This window comes from Kogia breviceps, chromosome 17, assembly GCF_026419965.1.
Source record: "Kogia breviceps isolate mKogBre1 chromosome 17, mKogBre1 haplotype 1, whole genome shotgun sequence".
Lineage (NCBI taxonomy): Eukaryota > Metazoa > Chordata > Mammalia > Artiodactyla > Physeteridae > Kogia > Kogia breviceps.
The window spans coordinates 30,789,375-30,815,092 of record NC_081326.1 but is presented as its reverse complement, the minus strand read 5'-3'; the positions used below and the strand labels follow the sequence as shown (position 1 = coordinate 30,815,092).

The window sequence follows — 25,718 nt, the reverse complement described above, 5'->3', positions numbered from 1 at the left end:
GAGGCCACAACAGTGAGAGGCCCGCATACCGCAAAAAAAAAAAAAAAAAAAAAAAAAAAAAATCTATGGGGCATAGTACTTTACACACAGCAGTCCAGTGAACATTTGTTAAATACATTTTTATATGAACCTTTAAAATTCATCTTTGGATCCATTTCTGTTATGTCAATTTCTTCTGTTCTTTTAAATTTATTAAAATATTTCTTGTTATACAGTATCATTAATTACTAACATCACTTTTCATAACTAATCAGTTAACGATAATTCAAATTATTTATGAACTGGTGAGTCAGTCCCTAGAAAGAAATAAAATGACATCAAAGAAAAACTTTTTTTGATTCAGTTTTTACTGCTCAAGACATAAGAGATACTATCTGTGAAAACATAAATTATAGGAGCCAGTTCAAAGAACTGAAAAAAATGTAGGAAACTCAAACAAAAGAAGTCACTCTAAATTGTGATCTTTGTTTTCAGAAATTTCTTTATGAAAAATCTTATTATTTTAATAAATTTGTATTCTACCCTTGGCCCTGCCATTACGTAGCTGTGTAGAGTGTTATGTGACTTACTTCCCTATACCTCAGTTATCTCATCTATAAAATGGAGATGAGGGCTTCCCTGGTGGCACAGTGGTTGAGAATCCGCCTGCTGATGCAGGGGACACGGGTTCGTGCCCCGGTCCGGGAAGATCCCATATGCCGTGGAGCGGCTGGGCCCGTGAGCCATGGCCGTTGAGCCTGCGTGTCTGGAGCCTGTGCTCCACAACGGGAGAGGCCGCAACAGTGAGAGGCCCGCAAAAAAAAAAAAAAAAAAAAAAAAAACTGGAGATGATATTCTTCCCCTAACAGTTTTACAGAATTAACACAAGGATTTAAAAAAAAAGAAAAAAATAATGACAACTCTGAGTGAAAACAACACAGCAACTTAAAAACAGTGACCAAAGAAAGTAATGCTATTAAATGATACTCATGTATTTAAAAATATACACTAAATTACTTTATTTAAGAAGCAAAAATTTCTCCCCCAATTAATGGTTTTAAATATAGATCCTAGTATTTAAGTTGGCTGGGGACAAAAAAGGAACTGAATTGGTTCTTTTCCAGTTCAGTTTCTAGAACCTAGAAAACAGACCCTTCTATCCACCTTTGCTTGGGAGAAGAGGAGAAAGTTGTGAAGAGAGAAAAGGGAACTAAAAAGACAAAGCAAAAATAAATGTTAACAGAAGTTTGTATCTACTAAGAAGTGGAGAGATTGGAATGTTCTGGAAAAGACTGCCTACTCAGAAGCAGAGAAGTCAATGAAAACTTATCAAAAGATTAAAGCACAGTTCCTCCTTAGTTTCTTAAAAAACTCAGGCACTAATACTGCCACCATCAATTTTTAGTTTGGTTAAGGGCAGTTGTTTCCTTTATGCACTTCCCTTCTAAACCAAAGATTATGTTAACAGATCAAGCAAACTGCAAGAGGCAAGCAATGTCATTTAGTGATAAATCAATTGTAGATTATGCCTGTTCACAACCTAAGAGATTGGCTAATAACTGATGGTTTTATCATATGTCAACTGCAACTTAATGAAACACAGAAAGTGTTAAACTAGGCTAACTTTGTCCCTAAAGGACTATAGTTGCTTTCTAAACAATTTTTGATAGCAGCAAGAAAACCTTGCAGTAATGGGTCCCTTCAATTGTTTTTCTGATCTACAAGAGCAGAATGAGTAAGTAAGACAATTGTTCTAGTTAATTCATATCAATGGCTACTTTGGTCTATGCAACATGGAGTGTTTGAGTGGGAAAACAGAAAGATATATATATATATAAGCCATGGAAAATACACATTTGGGCCTCAGTTATTAACAAAAATTCTACAGCTTAACTTGGCAATAAAGTGCAATAACCCAGACTCGGAGAAAAGATGGCGGAAGACCAAGACACAGAGATCACCTTCTTCCCCACAGATACATCAGAAATACATCTACACGTGGAACTGCTCCTACAGAACACCCACTGAACACTGGCAGAAGACCTCAGACCTTCCAAAAGGCAAGAAACTCCCCACGTACCTGGGTAGGGCAAAAGAAAGAAGAATAAACAGAGACAAAAGAATAGGGATGGGACTTGCACCAGTGGGAGGGAGCTGTGAAGGAGGAAAGGTTTCCACACACTAGAAGCCCCTTCACGGGCGGAGAATGTGGGTGGTGGAGTGGGGAAGCTTCAGAGCCGCGGAGGAGAGCATAGTAACAGGGGTGCGGAGGGCAAAGCGGAGAGATTCCTGCACAGAGGATCGGTGCTGACCAGCACTCACCAGCCCAAGAGGCTTGTCTGCTCACCCGCCAGGGCGGGCAGGGGCGGGGAGCTGAGGCTCGGGCTTCAGTCGGATCCCAGGGAGAGGACTGGGGTTGGCTGTGTGAACACAGACTGAAGGGGTTAGTGCACCACAGCTAGCCGGGAGGGAGGCCGGGAGAAGCTTGGAACTGCGAAAGAGGCAAGAGACTTTTTCTTCCCTCTTTGCTTCCTGGGGCGTGAGGAGAGGGGATTAAGCACACCGCTTAAAGGAGCTCCAAAGACGGGCACAGAGCTGCCGATGAGACAAGAGAATTTTTCTTGCCTCTTTGTTTCCTGGTGCGTGAGGAGAGGGGATTAAGCGTGCCACATAAAGGAGCTCCAGAGATGGGTGCAAGCCGCGGCTGTCGGCGCGGAACCCAGAGACAGGCAAGAGACGTTAAGGCTGCTGCTGCCGCCACCGAGAAGCCTGTGTGCGAGCACAGGTCACTCTCCACACCTCCCCTCCCAGGAGCCTGTGCAGCCCGCCACTGCCAGGGTCGCGGGGTCCAGGGACAACTTCCCCGGGAGAATGCACGGCGCGCCTCAGGCTCGTGCAATGTCACGCCAGCCTCTGCCACCGCAGGTTCACCCCACATCGGTGCCCCACCCTCCCCCCGGCCCGAGTGTGCCAGAGCCCCCGAATCAGCTGCTCCTTTAACCCCGTCCTGTCTGAGCGAAGAACAGACACCCTCGGGCAACCTATGAGCAGAGGCAGGGGCAAGTCCAAAGCTGAACCCCAGGAGCTGTGCGAACAAAGAGGAGAGGGGGAGGTCGCTTCCAGCAGCCTCAGAAGCAGTGGATTAAATCTCCACAATCAACTTGAAGTGACCTGCACCTGTGGAATACCTGAATAGACAGTGAATCATCCCAAGTTGAGGAGGTGGACTTTGGGAGCAAGATATATTATTATTTTCCTCTTTTTCTCTTTTTGTGAGTGTGTGAGTGCTGCTGTGTGAGATTTTGTCTGTATAGCTTTGCTTTCACCATTTGTTCTAGGGTTCTGACCGACCCTTTCTTTTTTTTTTTTCTTTTTATAATTTTTCTTCTAAATAATTACTTTTTATTTTAATAACTATATTTTATACTACTTTATTTTATCTTCTTTCTTTCTTCCTTTCTCCCTCCTTTCCTCCCTCCATTCCTCCCTTCCTCCCTCTCTTCCTTCCTTCCTTTCTTTTTTTCCTTTCTATTTTTCCCCCCTTTTATTCTGAGCCGTGTGGATTAAAGGCTCTTGGTGCTCCTGCCAGGCGTCAGGGCTGTGTCTCTGAGGTGGGAGAACCAACTTCAGGACACTGGTCCACAACAGACCTCCCAGCCCCACGTAATATCAAATGGCAAAAATCTCCCAGAGATCTCCATCTCAACACCAAGACCCAGCTTCACTCAACGACCAGCAACCTACAGTGCTGGACACCCTATGACCAAAAACTAGCACGACAGGACTACAGATCCATCCATTAGCAGAGAGGCTGCCAAAAATCATAATAAGGCTACAGACACCCCAAAACACATCACCAGGCGTGGACCTGCCCACCAGAAAGACAAGATGCAGACTCATCCACCAGAACACAGGCACTAGTCCCCTCAACCAGGAAACCTACTCAACCCACTGAACCAACCTTAGTCACTGGGGACGGACATCAAAAACAACAGGAACTATGAACTTGCAGCCTGCAAAAAGGGGACCCAAAACACAGTAAGCAAAATGAAAAGACAGAAAAACACACAGCAGATGAAGGAGCAAGGTAAAAACCCACCACACCTAACAAATGAAGAGGAAATAGGCAGTCTACCTGAAAAAGAATTCAGAATAATGATAGTAAAGTTGATCCAAAATCTTGGAAATAGAATAGACAAAATGCAAGAAATATGTAACAAGGACCTAGAAGAAATAAAGAGCAAGCAAGCAATGATGAGCAACACAATAAATGAAATTAAAAATACTCCAGATGGGATCAATAGCAGAATAACTGAGGCAGAAGAACGGATAAGTGACCTGGAAGATAAAATAGTGGAAATTACTGCAGAGAAGAATAAAGAAAAAAGAATGAAAAGAACTGAGGACAGTCTCAGAGACCTCTGGGACAACATTAAATGCACCAACATTCGAATTATAGGGGTCCCAGAAGAAGAAGAGAAAAAGAAAGGGCCTGAGAAAATATTTGAAGAGATTATAGTTGAAAACTTCCCTAATATGGGAAAGGAAATAGTTAATCAAGTCCAGGAAGCACAGAGAGTCCCATACAGGATAAATCCAAGGATAAACACGCCAAGACACATATTAATCAAACTGTCAAAAATTAAATACAAAGAAAACATATTAAAAGCAGCAAGGGAAAAACAACAAATAACACACAAGGGAATCCCCATAACGTTAACAGCTGATGTTTCAGCAGAAACTCTGCAAGCCAGAAGGGAGTGGCAGGACATATTTAAAGTGATGAAGGACAAAAACCTACAATCAAGATTACTCTACCCAGCAAGGATCTCATTCAGATTTGATGGAGAAATTAAAACCTTAACAGACAAGCAAAAGCTGAGAGAGTTCAGCACCACCAAACCAGCTCTACAACAAATGCTAAAGGAACTTCTCTAGGCAAGAAACACAAGAGAAGGAAAAGCCCTACAAGAACAAACTTGAAACAAGTAAGTAAATGGTAATAGGTACATACATATCGATAATTACCTTAAATGTAAATGGATTAAATGCTCCCACCAAAAGACACAGACTGGCTGAATGTATACAAAAACAAGACCCATATATATGCTGCCTACAAGAGACCCACTTCAGACCTAGGGACACATACAGACTGAAAGTGAGGGGATGGAAAAAGATATTCCATGCAAATGGAAATCAGAAGAAAGCTGGAGTAGCAATTCTCATATCAGACAAAATAGACTTTCAAATAAAGACTATTATAAGAGACAAAGAAGGACACTACATAATGATCAAGGGATCGATCCATGAAGAAGATATAACAGTTGAAAATATTTATGCACCCAACATAGGAGCACCTCAATACAGAGGGCAAATACTAACAGCCATAAAAGGGGAAATCAACAGTAACAGAATCATAGAAGGGGACTTTAACACCCCACTTTCACCAATGGACAGATCATCCAAAATGAAAATAAATAAGGAAACACAAGTTTTAAATGATACCTTAAACAAGATGGAGTTGATTGATATTTATAGGACATTCCATCCCAAAACAACAGAATATACATTTTTCTCAAGTGCTCATGGAACATTCTCCAGGATAGATCATATCTTGGGTCACAAATCTAGCCTTGGTAAATTTGAGAAAATTGAAATCATATCAAGTATCTTTTCCGACCACAATGCTATGAGACTAGATATTAATTACAGGAAAAGATCTGTAAAAAATAGAAACACATGGGGGTTAAACAATATACTACTTAATAACGAAGTGATCACTGAAGAAGTCAAAGAAGAAATCAAAAAATACTTAGAAACAAATGACAATGGAAACATGATGACCCAAAACCTACGTGATGCAGCAAAAGCAGTTCTAAGAGTGTAGTTTATAGCAATACAATCCTACCTTAAGAAACAGGAAACATCTCGAATAAACAACTTTGCACGTAAAGCAACTAGAGAAAGAAGAACCAAAAAACCCCCAAATTTAGCAGAAGGAAAGAAATCATAAAGACCAGATCAGAAATAAATGAAAAAGAAATGAAGGAAACAATAGCAAAGATCAATAAAACTAAAAGCTGGTTCTTTGAGAAGATAAACAAAATTGATAAACCATTAGCCAGACTCATCAAGAATAAAAGGGAGAAGACTCAAATCGATAGAATTAGAAATGAAAAAGGAGAGATAACAACGGACACTGCAGAAATACAAAAGATTATTAGAGATTACTACAAGCAACTGTATGCCAATAAAATGGACAACCTGGAAGAAATGGACAAGTTCTTAGAAATGCACCAGCTGCCAGGACTGAACCAGGTAGAAATAGAAAATATGAACAGACCAATCACAAGCACTGAAATTGAAACTGTGATTCAAAATATTCCAACAAACAAAAGCCCAGGACCAGATGGCTTCACAGGCGAATTCTATGAAACATTTAGAGAAGAGATAACACCTATCCTTCTCAAACTCTTCCAAAAGATAGCAGAGGGAGCAACACTCCCAAACTCATTCTATGAGGCCACCATCACCCTGATACCAAAACCACACAAAGACGTCACAAAGAAAGAAAACTACAGGCCAATATCACTGATGAATATAGATGCAAAAATCCTCAACAAAATACTAGGAAACAGAAACCAACAGCACATTATAAGGATCATACACCATGATCAAATGGGGTTTATTCCAGGAATGCAAGGATTCTTCAATATATGCAAATTAATCAATGTGATACACCATATCAACAAAATGATGGAGAAAAACATATGATCATCTCAATAGATGCAGAGAAAGCTTTTGACAAAATTCAACACCCATTTATGATAAAAGCCCTGCATAAAGTAGGCATAGAGGGAACTTTCCTCAACATAATAAAGGCCATATATGACAAACCCACAGCCAGCATCGTTCTCAATGGTGAAAAACTGAAACCATTTCCACTAAGATCAGGAACAAGACAAGGTTGCCCACTCTCACCACTCTTATTCAACCTAGTTTTGGAAGTTCTAGCCACAGCAATCAGAGAAGAGGAAGAAATAAAAGGAATCTAAATAGGAAAAGAAGAAGTAAAGCTGCCACTGTTTGCAGATGACATGATACTATACATAGAGAATACTAAGGATGCTCCCAGAAAACTACTAGAGCTAATCAATGAATTTTGTAAAGTAGCAGGATACAAAATTAATGCACAGAAATCTCTGGCATTCTTATACATTAATGATGAAAAATCTGAGAGTGAAATTAAGAAAACACTCCCATTTTCCATTGCAACAAGAAGAATAAAAAATCTAGGAATAAACCTACCTAAGGAGACAAAAGACCTGCATGCAGAAAATGATAAGACACTGATGAAAGAAATTAAAGATGATACAAATAGATGGAGAGATATACCATGTTCTTGGATTGGAAGAATCAACGTTGTGAAAATGACTCTACTACCCAAAGCAATCTACAGATTTAATGCAATCCCTATCAAACTACCACTGGCATTTTTTAACCAAACTACAACAAAAAATTTCACAATTTGTATGGAAACACAAAAGATCCCGAATAGCCAAAGCAATCTTGAGAACGAGAAATGGAGCTGGAGGAATCAGGCTCCCTGACTTCAGACTATACTACAAAGACACAGTAATCAAGACAGTATGGTACTGGCACAAGAATAGAAATATAGATCAATGGAACAGGATAGAAAGCCCAGAGATAAACCAATGCACATATGGTCACCTTATCTTTGATAAAGGAGGGAAGGATATACAGTGGAGAAAAGACAGCCTCTTCAATAAGTGGTGCTGGGAAAACTGGACTGGTACATGTAAAAGTATGAAATTAGAACACTCCCTAACACCATACACAAAAATAAACTCAAAATAGATTAAAGATCTAAATGTAAGGTCAGACACTATCAAACTCTTAGAGGAAAACATAAGCAGAACACTCTATGACAGAAATAACAGCAAGATCCTTTTGACCACCCTCCTAGAGAAATGGAAATAAAAACAAAAATAAACAAATAGGACCTAATGAAACTTAAAAGCTTTTGCACAGCAAAGGATACCATAAACAAGACCAAAAGACAACCCTCAGAATGGGAGAAAATATTTGCAAATGAAGCAACTGACAAAGGATTAATCTCCAAAATTTATAAGCAACTCATGCAGCTCAACAACAAAAAAAGAAACAACCCAATCCAAAAATGGGCAGAAGAGTGCTCGCTTCGGCAGCACATATACAAAAATGGGCAGAAGAAATAAATAGACATTTCTCCAAAGCATATATACAGATTGCCAACAAACACATGAAAGAATGCTCAACCTCATTAATCATTACAGAAATGCAAATCAAAACTACAATGAGATATAATGTCACACTGGTCAGAATGGCTACCACCAAAAAAATCTAGAAACAATAAATGCTGGAGAGGGTGTGGAGAAAAGGGAACAATCTTGCACTGCTGGTGGGAATGTACATTGATGCAGCCATTATGGAGAACAGTATGGAGGTTCCTTCAAAAACTAAAAATAGAACTACCATACAACCCAGCAATCCCACTACTGGGCATATACCCTGAGAAAACCATAATTCAAAAAGAGTCATGTATCAAAATGTTCATTGCAGCTCTATTTACAATAGCCAGGACATGGAAGCAACCTAAGTGTCCATCAACAGATGAATGGATAAAGAAGATGTGGCACATATATACAATGGAATATTACTCAGCCATAAAAAGAAATGAAACTGAGTTATTTGTAGTGAGGTGGATGGACCTGGAGTTTGTCATACAGAGTGAAGTAAGTCAGAAGGAGAAAAAGAAATACCGTCTACTAACACATGTATATGGAATCTAAGAACAAAAAAATGTCATGAAGAGCCTAGGGGCAGGATGGGAATAAAACACAGACCTACTACAGCATGGCCTTGAGGATATGGGGAGGGTGAAGGGTAAGCTGTGACAAACTGAGAGAGTGGCATGGACATATATACAGTACCAAACATAGGGTGGATAGCTAGTGGGAAGCAGCCGTGTGGCACAGGGAGATCAGCTAGGTGGTTTGTAACCCCCTAGAGGGGTGGGTAGGGAGGGTGTGAGGGAGGGAGATGCAAGAGGGAAGAGACATGGGAACATATGTATATGTATAACTGATTCACTTTGTTGTAAAGCAGAAACTAACACACACACCATTGTAAAGCAATTATGCTCCAATAAAGATGTTTAAAAAAAAAAAAGTGCAATAACCCAGACATCTTTTACTCTCTATATATCAAAACTTTAGAGAAATAAACGTAGATTTAAAACAACAACTGTAGTAATTTAAGGCATTAACTGTATGCAACTGGCATGCATTACACATTTTAAATTTACATTTGCTATATGAGAGGTCTGAAAATCCCTTTGAAATCTGGATGCGGTTGTTTGAATGAAATGGAAAAGTTCTTTGGTGACAGATTGAAGACAGCATTCATACTCTCTGATAACTACTGCCGCAGTATTGTAGCTTATATCTGTGGAAGGTATGTAGAAATAAACTAAATTAAACTAAACTAAAACTCTCCATGATTTAACATTCTAATTTCCAGTATTACATTTAACAATTTACCTTTGTTTTCTTTAGTTGAATAACAGCTTCAAGAAAAGTTATCTCTTCAAATGTTCGCAAAACTGGTTCAAGTTCTATTAAACATTCTAAATAACAAAAATAAAATGAGTTCAGGTTGCTTATAACCATTAAAATGAAAAACATAAACGCTAATATTTAACTGATAAGGCCCTAAGTAAGTCTTACCCCAAACTGATGACATTCAAGTGTCTTAAGAGCATTTAGTACAGGCATAAAGACAGACATATCTAAAGATAGATCAATGGAACGTGATTGAAAGTCTAAAGCCCTTACAAGTATGGGCAATTGTTTTTTGACAAAGTTGCTAAGGCAATTCAATGAGGAAAGGATAGTCTTTTTGACAAATGGTACTAGGACAGTTGGATATCCACACAAAAACAGAAAAATTTACATTCTTACCTCACAACATACATAGAATTAACTTGAAATGGACTATGCACCTAAATGTAAATATAGGTGAAAATCTTCATGACCTTGAGTTGGGCAAATAATTCCTAGATATGGCATCAGAAACAGGATCCATAAAACATTTTTGATAATGGGACTTCAAGAAAATGGAAACCTTTGGCATTTAAAAAGATGCTATTATGAAAAACAAAAAGACAAGCCCCAGACTAGAAGAACACTTTTACCTATCATGTATCTGCTAAAGAACTTATATCTAGAATATAAAAAGAACTCTAACAACTTAAGACAAACAACCCAATTTAAAAATGGGTAAAAGATTGAATTTCACCAAAGGAGACACACAAATAGCTAAAAAGCACATGAAAATATGCTTAAACACAATTAGTAACTAGGAAATGCAAATTAACACTACAATGAGGCATCACTCCATACCCACTAAAATCGGTATAATTAAAAAGACAGAAAATAACAAGTATTGACAATGATGTAGAGAAACAGAAAACCTCACACATTGCTGGTGGGAATGTATGCAACCACTCTGGAAAACAGCTGCACAGTTTCTTAAAAATGAAAGATAAATTTACCATATAACCAAGCAATTCCACTCAGGTAGTTACCTGAGAGAAATGAAAACATATATGTTCACACAGACTTGCACATGAACAGTCATACCATCATGATTCATAATAGCCAATGAGTGGAAACAATCATAATTACCATTATTACTACAATAATATATGGACCTGTTGCTTAAGGGAGAGGCCAGGGCTCTAGATATAAAACTGAGCATCACTAACATATAGATGGTATAAAAGCCATGGTCTGGTCTGGATCATCTAGGGCGAAAGTACACAGGGCAAACAGTAAAGGACCCATATTAGAGCTCTGAGGCATTGCAACAGTTAGAAATTGAGCAGAGGAAGGAAAAAAGAGATAGAGGAAGAGTGGATAATAGGGATTATGGTCTCTTGTGTCTTGGAAGCTATCAGAGGGAAGGTTTCAAGGAGGGAAGAGTCAGCCATATCTAATCTGCTGAGAAGCCAAGTAAGATAAGCAGTATTTTACAAAATTGCCATCCTTGGTAACTTGAACAAATGCAGTTTTAGTGGAGAAATGAAAACAGAAGACTGATGTAAGTTTGTTAAAAATTGAATTAGAGATGAAGAAGTAAAGACAATATGTATGGACAATTCCTACAAGGTGTTTAAATCTAAATGGGAGTAGAAAAATGAGGTGGTAGCTGAAGGATGACATGGGGTCAAGAATTTTTTTCCTATATAAAGATAGGATATAATAATAGCATAGTATGACAGATGCACGATCCAGTAGACAGGCAGAGATTGGCAATGCAAGAGTAGAGAGAGAATATAAGGAACAGAATGCTGGAGAGAGTAAGGGAATGGCATCCAGAGCACAAGTAATACTGTTTACAATTGTATAAGAACACTTTTTTCCCACTGTAAAAGAGATAAAGCAGGAAAGACAGGTCAAGTACAACTAAGTTTATAGATCTGGTAGTGGAACTATGAGGGAGTTTTCTCTCATGGTTTCTACTTTCTCAATGCTCAAAAGAAATACAGAACATAGAGTGTAGGAGGTTTAAGAAGGGAAGATAAGGTACAATATGCATTACCCCTGTCTTCTCTTCCTAAATTCAGAATCTATTAAGAAAAGCCACACAATAATGATAGATGATGATCAAAACATCACCTTTATTACTGATAAAGCTAATTGGAATATGTCCCTTTTTAGATCTGTAGCATATGGGCTTAGTAATACTTTGTCCCTTCAGTTGACAGTTTTACTCACTCAGCTACAGGCCTCACCTGCTTCCATATGGGTAATCACAAAATGTGTGCATCCTTTAGATAAGCTTACTTCTAAAAGGAGGAGAAAACTGAGAAGGGACTAGATAAGTAACTTGCTTTTTCTCTAAAACTAACAAATGAGGAGGAGGAGTGCTGAGGGGCAGATAGGACGTAGAAATGTTCCTCCCATGCTTTCCTTCTTGGGGATTAAGATGGAATTTTATCTCCACTTTGGAAACATGAAGTATGGGACTTACGCATCTCCTACAGTAGTACAAGATGATCATCTAACTCTGTAATTCTCAAAGTTTTGGGTCTCAGAACTCTTCAAAATTATTAAGAGCTTTTGTATATGTTGATCATATCTACTGGTATTTACTACATTAGATTAAAACAAAATTTTAACACATCAGAGTATATGAAGACACATTCCATTATCCGTTGGAGCAATGATATCATCATACTTAATTTAGTCTCTGGAAAGATTTTTCCAGAGGATGAGAGTAAAAAGGGGAAATAATACCTTAATATTTATTATTTTGAAAACTTCTGATTTTGTGAACCCCTTATAAAAGTCTCAGGAACCAACCCCACCTCCAGAGGTCCCTGCACCACAACTTAAGAACAGGTGATCTATGAGAATGGAATAGTAGATGTATTTGAGAAACATAACAGAATTGCTAAGTGGTGTTTAGTGCCTAGTTTTAGTCATTAATTTAAAGAGAAACCAATGAATTCCATTTCTGGCCAAGATGAAGCAACAAGGACCAATTCACCCTCCTGCCTTAAACAACCATTAGCCAGATAAAATGCATGAAACAGTGGTTTTCAAGACACTAGATATCAGGCAACAAAGGACAGTGATCTCTAAGTGATAGGAAACAACTGAGGTCAGCCTTATGACAGACTGACTACCCAAGCTTACTGCCTTGGGAGAGTTTCCAGCTATACTACAGGGTATTATAGGAAGTAAGCCGGGGCCCAGTGGAAGCTCAGAGTTGGAGAGACAGGGCTGGGAGTTAGGGTAGACGGAGGCAGATAGAGTTTATAGGACAGAGCACCAAAGATGAGAGGTACACAGAGAGAGAACTCCAGAGATCTGCAGAGCGTTCCTCTCAAATATTCAGCAGCACTGATCAATGCAGGATGTAGAAGTCAGTAAGCCAAAAGCCATTGTTCTGCAATGAACAATAGGGAAAAACCAGGAAGTTTGTAGAGAAGTAACGCCTAATGGCATGATCTTCAGAAGAGCTAGAGTCTTTAGGGAATAGAGAAGAAATTACAGTTTGGAAGTGGCACTGGGGACAAAGGAGATATATATTGGGTTGGCCAAAAAGTTCATTCAGGTTTTTGTAAGATCTTATAGAAGAACCCAAACAAACTTTTTGACCAAGCCAATACATACATACATATATATACATACACACACACACACACACACACACACACACACACACACACACACATCCTATTACATGGCTCTGAGAGATAAGAGATAAAATGTTACTCCATTATTATAGCAATTTTTGATTTTTTTAAAATACAATGCTGATGAGCACTAGACATGGAAAATATATTTGTTTTTTTTTAGTTGGAAAGAAGATTCCCAGTCTACAGCTTGCCTTTTCATTTTCTACAGCATCTTTTGAAGTGTAAAAGTTTTCAATTTTTTTGAAGTTCAATTATCAAAGAATTTTTTTAATAGATCTTGTTTCTGATGTCATATATAAGAGCTCTTTGCTCAACCCAAGATCATGAAGTTTTTCTTCTATGTTTACATTTAGGTGATGATTCATTCTACCTCTGAAATAAATCTTAATTCTATCTTATTTTTCGATCTCCAGGATTGGTCTGGAAATTCTACTCTTGCCCTTCTCGAATTTTATACATAGCAGCGAGTGATATCTCCTGAACTTAAATTTAATCATGTTATTTCCCTGAAAAACTCACTTTAATGGCTTTCCATTGTACTTGGAATAAATTTCTAACCTTTTTATGATGATAGTCAACAGCCTCTCCTTACCACTTCAATCTCATCTCATAAAATAAAAACAACTTTAAATTTAAAAAAAAACTTTGAGCTTGTTATCTAACTTGTGTAGCTGTTCAAGGAATATTTTATTTACAACGTATTTGTTATTTTTGTAATTCAAAAGGTCCAGATTAAAACTGTACACTAACTTAAGAAAGATGGTCTTTCATCTGGATTTTGCGCCCATCCACTTTCTATTAGAGAGATCATAAGTGTTCGATGAGGTATATCAAATGGCAAACTTTCTTCATTAGTGTCAGGTCGATGTCCTTGTGACACACTATACATAATCTGCAAAGGATTGGTGACTTCTGTCAAAACAAATATATTTCATTCATTAGAAATATATTATGATTTAATATATTAAATACATTCTAAAGCCAACCAAATGAACATGAGGTAATCTTAAAATTGTAGGAATAATTCATTACTTCCCTTTCTGTCAAAGGAATATTTATATCCCAGCTATTGCCAGACTTGCTGCCTCTTGTGGGAGGAGTTTATATCTTCACCTCTTTAATTCTGGGCTTGGCCATGCGATTTGATTTGGTCAATGGAGTATGAAAAGAGCAGAGTAAAACAGAGCTCAACAGAGCTGAGCAGAACCTAGCAGAGCCAAGAAGGGCCACAGCAACTAATAACCCAATGTGAATGAAAAATAAATGTTTAGTTTGTAAACTACTGAGATTTTGAGGTTGTTACACAGCAAACTGACCTAAACGAACCTCAAAATAAAGAAAGAGACAATATTATCAGAAAATCTGAAAAGTATTCTTCAGTGTTTGCTGGTCTTTAGAAGAAGCACTAGTTAAATTTTCATACAAACGATTTTATAGCTGGAATGAATCTTAGAAAGAAGAATTCAAAATTCTTATTTTGCAGATAAAAAAAATGAGTACTTAAGAGATTTAGTGACTTATAATAGAGTTAATTACTATCAGAACAAGAAGAATCTATATTTTTCTGATCCTTAATCCAGTACTTTCCAACATACAGTGGATTCACATTGATAAACTGTTGTTTTTCTAGTGTGTTTTCCACAAAATGACTGTTAGGCAGATTTAAAATAAGTGATGTTTATTCAGATAGTTCTGAGTATGACTTACCAATATGATGTCACCTAGAATAAGGAAGTCAAAGTACACTTACCTTCAAAAGGCTGTTTTCTAGATAAGACTTCCCATGCGATAACTGCATAGCTGTTTAAGATAAAAATATACATATAGTACTTTATAAACTAACTATTCATAATAAACTAAAATGGTACTGATTTTGAAAGCTGACTGTGGAGATACCATATTTTAAAGTAATAATGTAGTGAAATGCTGCTTAAAGAATCACTATATAGAACCAAGATGATGAATATTCATATACAGTTTTGTTTTGAAAGGGAATTAATTCAATTTGAAAAATTAGGAAATTACTGTAATAAAAACTTGAAGTTATAGGCAAGGATAAATTGTGGATGATTCTTTAACACCTAGATAAGCTATGCCCTTTAATTACATGATTCTATTATTCACATAAAATAAAGAGCAATAAAAAAGGCTGTCTCCTGTAGCCCTATTCTATTGACTCTTTTTCTGGTGTAAGTACTGTCTCTTTTGGTAGTGTTAAATGTTAATTGCTCTGTTTCCCTCCCCCTATCAAGGTCATATATGATAAAAACACTTGAATATTATAAATTGATAGGACAATAAGATATGCTTTAATAATTTTTAAGGATGTAAAAGTAGCTTAAGGCAAGGCATCGGGACTTCTTTGTGGCGCAGTGGTTAAGACTCCATGCTCCCAATGCAGGGGGTCCGAGTTTGATCCCTGGTCAGAGAACCAGATCCCACAGGCATTCTGCAACTAAGGAGCCCACATGCTGCAACCAAGGAGCCCATGTGCCGCAACTAAGGAGCCCACCGCCGCAACCAAATAAATAAGTAAATAAATATTTTAAAAAACCAAAAAGCAAGGCATCTTTATTTTCATATTTTTAATTTTAGTATTTTTTTTTTGGCTGCACCACACAGCTTGTGGGATCTCAGTTCCCTGACCAGGGACTGAACCTGGGCCATGACAGTGAAAACTGGAATCCTAACCACTAGGCCACCAGGGAACTCCCAAAGCAAGTCATCTTTAATCTGAAAAACATTAACCACTGTCTCTAATTTATTTTCACCACACTTATGAGAGAAGCATAAAGATCATACTTTTAAAATGTAGCCTCAAAATTCTGATTGATTAATCTAGTTTTTTAGACAAGGTTAACTCTGAGCAAAAGTAACATGCTGTACCTATATATATCATGCTTGATAGTAGCCCTTGATTTTTGTCCAGGTTCATAGTTTTCAGGTGGCATATAGATAATTGTCCCTCCTTCTGGTGCAGATTTACTACTTCGTGATTGTGAGAGGGACATGATGCGCCATTTTGATAAACCAAAATCTGCAATCTGGAAGGGAAAAGAGTAATTGAGTTTTAAAATTTTCTCTTTAAAAAAATTCAAGAATTGATTGTTTTTGCTTATATTTATTATATTTAGACATGAGACCAGAGTAAATGCTATATATATTAATATTTTATTTCTATAATAGTCTATTAGTTTCTTAACAAATTGGATTCCATAGTGCTGAACCCAAAACTCTAAAAGCAATATAAACTGACTTGAAGTTCAGCATAATATTACAAATTTTAAAAGAGACTAAGTTTTGAAAAATTAAACAGGAGTATTTTTGCCTTTTATTCTGAATGATTATATACACTTCACTTTTTGTGACAAGTAGCTTTATATCATGTGCTTTCAAAATTTACCTATACCTCACAGAACTGCTAAACTACTCATATCTAATATGATTGTCACTGGGTATTGTTTACAACTCAGGTTTATATGTTCTTATTTGTAATGTGCTAAAAATAGTATCCTTAATTTTTGAAATAAGTGGGCTTCCCTGGTGGTGCAGTGGTTGAGGGTCCACCTGCCGATGCAGGGGACACGGGTTCGTGCCCTGGTCCGGGAAGATCCCACATGCCGCGGAGCAGCTGGGCCCATGGGCCATGGCCACTGAGCCTGTGCATCTGGAGCCTGTGCTCCGCAACGGGAGAGGCCAGAACAGTGAGGGGCCTATGTATACCCCCCAAAAAAATTTCGAAATAAGTAAAATTCCAATATAGTATAATTCATTATTATATCATTTATGTCTACCACTAAAAGAATATCTGTTGACAATAGTATAGTTAGCATATAAAACATATTTATGTCCATGACAAGGAGTGCCTAAAGCATTATCAGTGACAAACATTCTGTACTTTGATATGTCATTTACAGTTTTACTTTACTTGTAAATTTTGTGCAGATACTACCAATACACAATATCTTATAACTAAGTATCTAAAACGTTCCAATGTTTGTTTTTAAAAGGGAGACAAAAATGTAAGAACAGAAACAATATTTAGTAAATAAAAGAGTACAGGAAAACTTTGAAGACATTTAATTTAAATCACTTAGAACTTTACACTGCACAATTTAGGAGTCAAGAGTGGAATGAGCTTCATCCAGCACACCATTTGTGGTTCAATCATTTAACTCTTAAAATGTTTACTAGTTTTAAGAGAAGAAATAATTTATTTAGTGTTTAGATGAATTTGAGATTTAAAAAAAATTATGGCCCACTCCAAAAAGGGAGGGGGTAGCCTATATGAATCTTTCATACATTATCATAATAAAAGGGTAAGTCTAAGAAAAAAAATTAGAAAAGACCAAGAGGAAACATGGTGCCACTACATGAAGATAAGTTGGATTGATTTCTAAAGGCAATATAATCTGTGTTCTGGAACATGGGTTCTAGAGCCTTGATTACTTAGATTTACATTCCATTTCTACCCCTTAATTAGCTGTGCAACCTTGGACAAGTTTTCTAATTTCTCTGTGCCTCAGATTACCCATCTTTAAACTGGGGATAATAACATAACACAGGGTTGCACTGAGAAAATTAAACTAGTTATTCTAAGTGAAGCACTCAGAACAGTATCTGACACATAGTAAATGACTCCTGTGTGTTAGTATTATTAATGTTTTATACATGGGAATAAATCTCTAAAGATTGCTCTTATTCATACAATACCAATTAGCACAGTACATAGTTTCAGGGCCTTTAATACACTTTGTGGTGGTATTAAGACTCTGGGGAACCGTATATCCTACTTACTTCTACTTGCTACTACAAACTCTTATTCCTCCCACTCATTCTCTAAAAGCAAAAACAGTACTCCAGCTGCACATCTGCTAGGATAATAAGCATTACTATGAGAAGCAAAGTTTATTTCTGTGCCACAGTGAGAAATGTTAAAAAAAAAAATTGGGATGTGGTCCATCTTATACCTGACCCACAAATTGCAAACTACTGGGCTAAATACTGGTTTGAATACAGTGCTGGAGAAAATATATTCTGAGCTTGCTTCCTTATGTGCTTCTTTTACTTCACCTAAGGTCTTCATCTATGTTTTCAAATCTCACCTAGAAAACTTAATCAGAATTCCCTTTATCAGCTAATTTAGTTTGGCTTTCACATGGAACCATATTTCTCCCGCTTCTCTATTACAAACACCATATACCAAAGACACGATTCATTAAATCTGGATCTTCCAGAGAAGAAAAAAAAGTGAAGAATATGATGAGAGGAATACAAGTTCCATGATTTCTTGAGGGTCCTGATATCATTCAGCAATGAAGACAGAGAATAGGAACTTTTCTATTCTATACAAGATCTTAACATGCATTTCAAAGGTAAAGGTTCTTTTTAGTTAAAAAAGATGATAAAAGCAACAAGAATTTACTGTATTAGCACAGGAAACTACATTTAGTATCTCAAAATAACCTATAAAGGAAAATAATCTGAAAAATATATAAAACTGAATCACTTTGCTGTACACCTGAAACTAACACAATATTGTAAATCAACTATACTTCAATTTAAAAAAAGATTAAAAAACTAGAGGAAATGAAAACACACTATTCATAAAATCATCCATAATCTTATTACCCTACCAGAATAGCTATTTTCATTTACATAATACTATCTATGTCTGTAAAATTATAAAGTTATCAGTAAGAAGCTATGAGGAATAACTTCTAAGTATTCTGGTTTCCACACATGATGGACAGAATAGTTGAGAAATCAAACATGGTACATATAAATATTTATTTCAAATAAGCCTACCACAGGTTCATTTGTATTTAAGGTGCCCTAATTGATACTGACCAGCAGATAAACAAATTGAATGTATTCTTTTTAAAGTAGAAAAGTCCTGGTTGATCTCAATTGGTAGTAAATGATTTTCTTTTAGATACTATGTTTCTGGTTAGCATTCCAGTATAAAATTTTACTTCAAAAAACTGTAGCAAGGTGTGTTTCCATTTAATTTCATTAAGTATTTTGAAAGATTTTTTGCACTTCATTTAAAGATCCTTCCAAGAAGACAGGTAGATCAGGTAACTGTTACTTTTTCATGAGTCACTGATAAACTTTGACTTTTAAGGGACATTTATAAAATAAAAAGTAGAGACACACAGGATGCATATAAAAGAGTGTCATAATTTATAAGAATAGTATTAGAAAGGTCACAGTTTTGTATGTGCTAAAGCTAATAAAAGTTAAAAAAACACACAAAGCCAAACTATTTTAAATTCTATTAATTTCAAAGAAAGACCATGGGTACCCTACTGATCAATGAAAAAGAGAAAGTAGGGATCATCATCACCTATTACTTTGCTTCTGTTTTCTCTATCAAGAATAGTTTCTGGACTGAGATTGAAAAAAATAAAGTCCAAGGAGGTTGAAAAGTTTATAAAGTACAAATCTCAGGTCATTTTATATATATTTCAGGTTTAGTTAGAATACTCGCAAATACCTCCATGGTGATGGAGAGGTATTACAGGATACGAGAAAAGCAAATGTCATTCTGATTTTTAAAAAGGGAAAATAATATTGATTTTGCAAATCTATATATTGGCAGAGATTTTCCTTAATCCCAGGTTCAAAAATTTAGAAAATTTAATGAAAGGGTTACTTCATGAATAATTGATAAAAGAGCCAGAAAGAACTAATGAAAAATTATATCAGCCCAGTGATCAATTTCAGACCACATGTGACATATCCCAAGTACTTGGGATGTCTAGCACAACACTGTTGCCCCACAAATACTTAATAAAGGAATGACAGACTTCATTTCATTTTTTGTCAGTAGTACTACTGTCAAAGAGTAAATGTTAAAACAGTTGGTATATTATAAAACATTCTGAGGTACTTTAATAATATCCTTGACTATTAAATTATCAGGCCTATTGGGTATATACAGAAGATCTGGAATTCATTCATTTGTTCATTCAACAACTACTTATTGAATGCTTCTATACGGCATATGCTAAGCAGGTGGCAGTGGATAAAACAGACTAAATTTTAGTCTTTGTGAAGCTTATTATATTATAATTGGGGGAGATGGTCAATAAACACATTAATAAAAAATGTTTTGTAAGATGGTGAAAAATACTATGGAGAAGCATTAATCAAGGTATGAGGATACAGAGGAACTAGGTGGGTTGTCAGGGAAAGCCACTCTGATAATGAGGAAGAAACGGAAAGGGAGGGAAAGCCACTGAAGAGGAAGAAACGGAAAGGGAGTAAGTCATGAGTATGTAACAAGGAAGAATAAATCTGACTCCATATTGCATCTGTTTCTTTTACTTTAACCTTTGTATTCTATTGCTTTTGCTACAAGTTAAGAACGTTGCCTATAGCCTGAAATATACAAGACAGCCCATTCTCAAGGCTCTGACCTTTAAGGGTATAACACTTTTCTATTCATACAGAGATAAAAAGTTACAGAACAGACAATTACATGTCTTGTTGGAGGTTTACAGGAACATCAAGACCTGACCTACATGGACTGCTGCAAGAACAAAGGATTCCAAGAAATTTGCAACAACCAACCACACCCTCTCCCCTTTTAGTCTGAATTCTAGCTTGGGTAAGGTGGTCCTTTGGGACACTAGTCCACCATCTTCTTGGTCTACCAGCTTTCTGAATAAAGTTGCTATTCCTTGCCCCAACACCTCATCTGTTGATTTACTGGCCCTGTCCTGCAGTGAGCAGTATGAACTTGGACTCAGTAACAAGGACACCTGAGAAAGTAGTCAAGCAAGGACTTCTGTAATATTCTAATGGAAAAAAATGGAGAAATACGGGCTATATAACAGCTCTTTTAGGAGTATTCCAAACAAAATGAATGCTTATTCTCCAAAAGTCCTAATTAATAAAAGGATTGATATTGACCTGAAGGGAGGTTTCCAGACCATTTGAGCTCTGTAGTGCTTAATAGTTAATCATGACTTGAAGATACAAAAAAGCAGCTAATTAAATTTGAAGATGACACAAAGCTGGAGGACAAAGTTAAAAATCCTTAGACTACAGAAAAAACATTCAAAAAGGTCTTAAGAGCTGAAGTTATCACCCAAATCTAACAAGATAAACTTTGATGGTGTCCAGAAAATATTCTGTAAAGTACATGACAAGGAGACATGACTTAAGTAACAATACATTAAAAAAAAAAAAGAAAGTAAACCTCTCAGTGCTTTTTGTTGACACTGAGCCCAATTTGAATGTTGTTATAGGACTGCCCCCCAAAAGACGAATTAGTAAGGAACTATGAATACGAAGTAAAGTATTTAAGGACCATTCTACATTTATCACACCACATCAAGGGTGCAACTGAGCAGGACCCTATGAGGCCTTCCTGGGATAGACCCACCCCCCCATATCTCCTGCTTTAGCTCCTCTCTAATGTACCTAGATAATAGTATCTGATGCATATTTCCTGAGTTTTTCAGATGCTAAAACCACCACCAAATGGAAGAAATTAACTACTTGATGATCATGGGCATGTAAACCCCAGACCTTCTAGCACCTAAGGATTGACGACCATCAACCAATCAGAGAATTTGTGCAAGAGCTGACCACATACCCAAGGTGTGCCCCTTCCTCACCTTGCCTTTAAAAATGCTTTGCTGAAACCCTTTGGGTAGTTAGGGTTTTTTCAGCATGAGCTACCTCTTCTCCTTGGTTGGCCCTGCAATAAACCTTTCTCTGCTCCAAACACTGACATTTTGGTTTGTTTGACCTCACTAAGTGTTGGCCACACAAACTTGTGTTAGATAATATGGGTATTTTGTTTACTTCTGAGGATCAAAATTTAAGAGAGATTTAAACACAGATGCATCTAGAAAGCACCTGGGATTAAAACCTATGTAATAAGGAAATTGGTTGAATAAACTAAAGATGTGTATAAGGGAGAAGTGTATGTGAGAAGTAGGGGGATTATAGCTAACTTCAAATCTCAGAAGGCCTGTCAGGTGGAAATAAAATTGGACTTTGAACTCACTTTATCACTAGGACCGATGAGTGGAAGCAACAGAGAAGGAGTTTTGACTGATCATATAAAAAAAAAGTCACAGACATTCAGTTATGGATCTTAAAGACTCTCCTGTCACAGGGTAACTGCCTTGGGAGATGAGGGATTGTTGTAGTGAGGATTCAGGGGACCAGCTGATTAGGGGACTAGAATAAGTCACTTCTACCTGTATGGTTCTATAACTGATGTAATAGATTTGTCTATTTCTTTTTAGCAGTATTGAGGCAGCAGCTTGCTTCTCTCTTTCTTTTTCTTCCATTTTATTCTAGGGGGAGGAAGTGCCTTCATTAAAGGTTTATTTTTTCACTTAACTTTTCTCACACTTTTTATATTTATTTTTCTATTGTTACAACTTCCTTATTACTTATTTAAACATTTTTGGATACTTATAATAATCTTCAATTATGTATATTATTTGAAGAAGTATAGCAAAATATTATGCAAAAATAAAGTGAGTTACATTTAGTATTAATTTCTCAGCAACTACTTTTTATTTGCTGTCATCAGTTACATATAGGGTAACTGAAATCACTACTTCTCTGGTGCCTTTAGGTATCTAAATCTTATGCTTTATGCAAAAAATTAATTCAAAATAGATCACAGATCACAGAGTTAAATGTAAAACATAAATGTATGGAACTTTTAGAAGATAACATAGAAGTAAATCTGCAATACCTGTGGCTTCGTGAAGAGTACTTAGACATGACAGCAAAAGCATGATCATAAAAGAAAAAAATTACAACTTTTGCTTTGTGAAAGACCCTGTTAAAAGGATGAAAAGAACAAACTTTGGCTTGGCAGAAAATTTTTGCAAACTACATATCTGATGAAGGACTTATATCTAAAAAATATATAGAACTCTTAAAACCCAATAGTATAAAAGCAAAGAATCCAAGTAGAAAATGGTCTTAAGATATGAAGAGATGTTTCACTGAAAAGGATATAGAGATGGCAAATAAATAAATAACAATATTCAACATTAAAGGAAAATGAAAATTAAGACCATGGTGATATATATCACTATACATCTATTAGAATGCTAGAATAAAAAACTATGATAATACCAAATGCTGGTGAGGGTGCAGAAAAGCTGGGTCTTTCATACATTGCTGGTGGAATATACAATGGTACAGCCACTGTGGAAAGTAGCTAGGTAGTTTCTTAAAAAGCTAAACATATGCTTACCATATGACCAAGCAGTTACACTCTTGGGCATTCATCTAGGAGGAATGAAAATTTATGTTTGTTCAAAAAGTTGCACAGGACTGTTCATAGGAGCTTTATTGTAATTGCCAAAGACTAAAAATAACCAAAATATCTCACAACTTTTGTACACCCATACCATGGAATACTATTCACCAATGAAAAAGAAACCAACTATTGACACAAGCAACAAGTTAAATGGATCTCAAAGGCATTATGCTAAGTGAACAAAGCAATCTCACAATGTCACACACTGTATGATTCCATTCATATAGTATTCTCAAAATGACAAAATTATAGATATGGAAGACAGGTTAGTGGTTGATAGCAGTTAGGTATGACAGAGGGGAGAAGGTATGACTCTAAAGGGGTAGCATAAGTGATATCTTTCTGGCGATAGAGTAGTGTTATATCTTGATTGCTGTGGTGGTTACACAAATTTACACATAATAAAGTGATACAGAACTATATACATGCATTGTACCAATGCCAAATTCCTGGTCTTGAAATAGTACTATAATTATATGTGATGTAACCACTGGTAGAAACTGGGTGAAGGGTACATGGGACTTCTTTGTATTATCTTTGCAACCATCTATGAATCTATAATAATTTCAAAATAAAAAGTTAACAAAGGTATACTTGACAATTTAAATTAAAAACATAATGACTGTATTTTGAACCATAATTTTACCAATGTCTGTAGTCTAGGAATAACTAACTCACTGCAGGAGGAAGAAGTGGCACTGAATTATGGGCTATGGAAAAGGCAGAGATATTAAATTGGCAAGATAGAAGAAATAACTAAAAAGTCTTTAAAACTATAAACACAAGGATGCAGATAAGTTTTTTTTTTTAAAAAGTAACTACCTTAACATGAAATTCATTATCCAATAAGATATTCTGAGTCTTCAGGTCATGATGAAGTAGAGGAGGATTCATATTGTGCAGGTAATTTACACCTAGTGCAATTTCATGCAGAATACGAAATCTTAATGGCCAAGGAACATCAGGATATTCATTTTTCTTCATATATATGGAAAGAAACAAAACTAAAATTAGTGGCCAAATTTATTTCCACTTAGAAAATGAAATATTCCATGAGGAAATACAGTATTAAACTAAATATCTGGTATAACTAAATTCAGGGCAAAAAATACTCATTTTGTTACATAGTATCAATTTGACGTTATTTAACATCCTTGTATCTTACTTTCCTCAATTTTTAGAGAAAATAATGACTTTACAGTACTGATATTTCCTTTTAGTTTATACTGGTAATGCAACTACATGGTATGGGGTCTTTCTTCAGTTGAGATAGTTTTAAATTATTTTTTATCTGTATAATACCCAGACATATATTTATACTCATACCCATCTTCCCATTCTATGGCTTCTATCAAATAACTTGTGCCCATGAATGTACACACACACACACACACACAATTTGTTTCTATTCAAAATTTATATTTTAAATTTCCTATTAATAGAAAACCATACTTGATTATGATGATAACCACTGCATCAATTAAAATTATGACCATAATATATTTACTTACTAAGCATTAATTAATACTTCATATTTTTAATCATATATTTACTTGCATTTCAGCTTGAAAAATTAGCATATGGGAGTTTTGCTTTTGTGAAGGAGACAAAAATCATCTTCATTTCTAAGTATATATAACATAGAAACATTAAAATGTAATGTTTTCTATTTCCTGGTACTTACAAGTGATAGTCATCTGAACTTTCTTAAATGTTTTCTGAACATAAAAGTTAATACAGCTTCCCAGGAGAACGAACATACTCAGAAAAATTAGATAATTTGGGAAAATCCAACAATGAATCATCAGGGACCATGCCACTGGGTACATTTTACTAAATAATATGAAAAAGTATGCTTCCACTGAGCTCAAATCTGTTCTTAAGAATTTTTTTTCTGCAAATGGGTCAGCTTATAGTTCACTGATTATCTAACTTGGCAGGGGAATGGCTCAAAATACTTGTCTTTACATAGTATTTTGATTTTTTTCAACAATCTTTTGTGAGGTTGGGGAAAGGTGCTTCAAGATAAATCCTGACCTAATAATACAGGACACCAAAAGAAACACAAAACACAAATGTTCAACATTACTTCCTCTTGTATACACAGATTCCCATCCCCTTGAGTAACTGAATCTTTTAATCTTTAAAAAGGTAACTTTTTCT

The 25,718-nt window shown here is 36.1% G+C and overlaps 1 protein-coding gene across 7 annotated transcripts in view; it reads right to left on the bottom strand.

The window, feature by feature from the left end:
- Positions 1 to 25,718, bottom strand: part of RIPK2 (receptor interacting serine/threonine kinase 2) — a 39,716-nt gene that overhangs the window by 7,258 nt on the left and 6,740 nt on the right. For all 7 annotated transcript variants that reach the window (XM_067017046.1, XM_067017045.1, XM_059043583.2 and 4 more), the window contains 5 exons: positions 24,378 to 24,533; positions 16,136 to 16,293; positions 15,000 to 15,049; positions 14,000 to 14,161; positions 9,582 to 9,667 (listed from right to left, as the gene is read on the bottom strand). In XM_067017046.1, the coding sequence (XP_066873147.1) occupies positions 9,582 to 9,667; positions 14,000 to 14,161; positions 15,000 to 15,049; positions 16,136 to 16,293; positions 24,378 to 24,533 (612 nt within the window). The remainder of the gene's footprint in view (positions 1 to 9,581; positions 9,668 to 13,999; positions 14,162 to 14,999; positions 15,050 to 16,135; positions 16,294 to 24,377; positions 24,534 to 25,718) is intronic.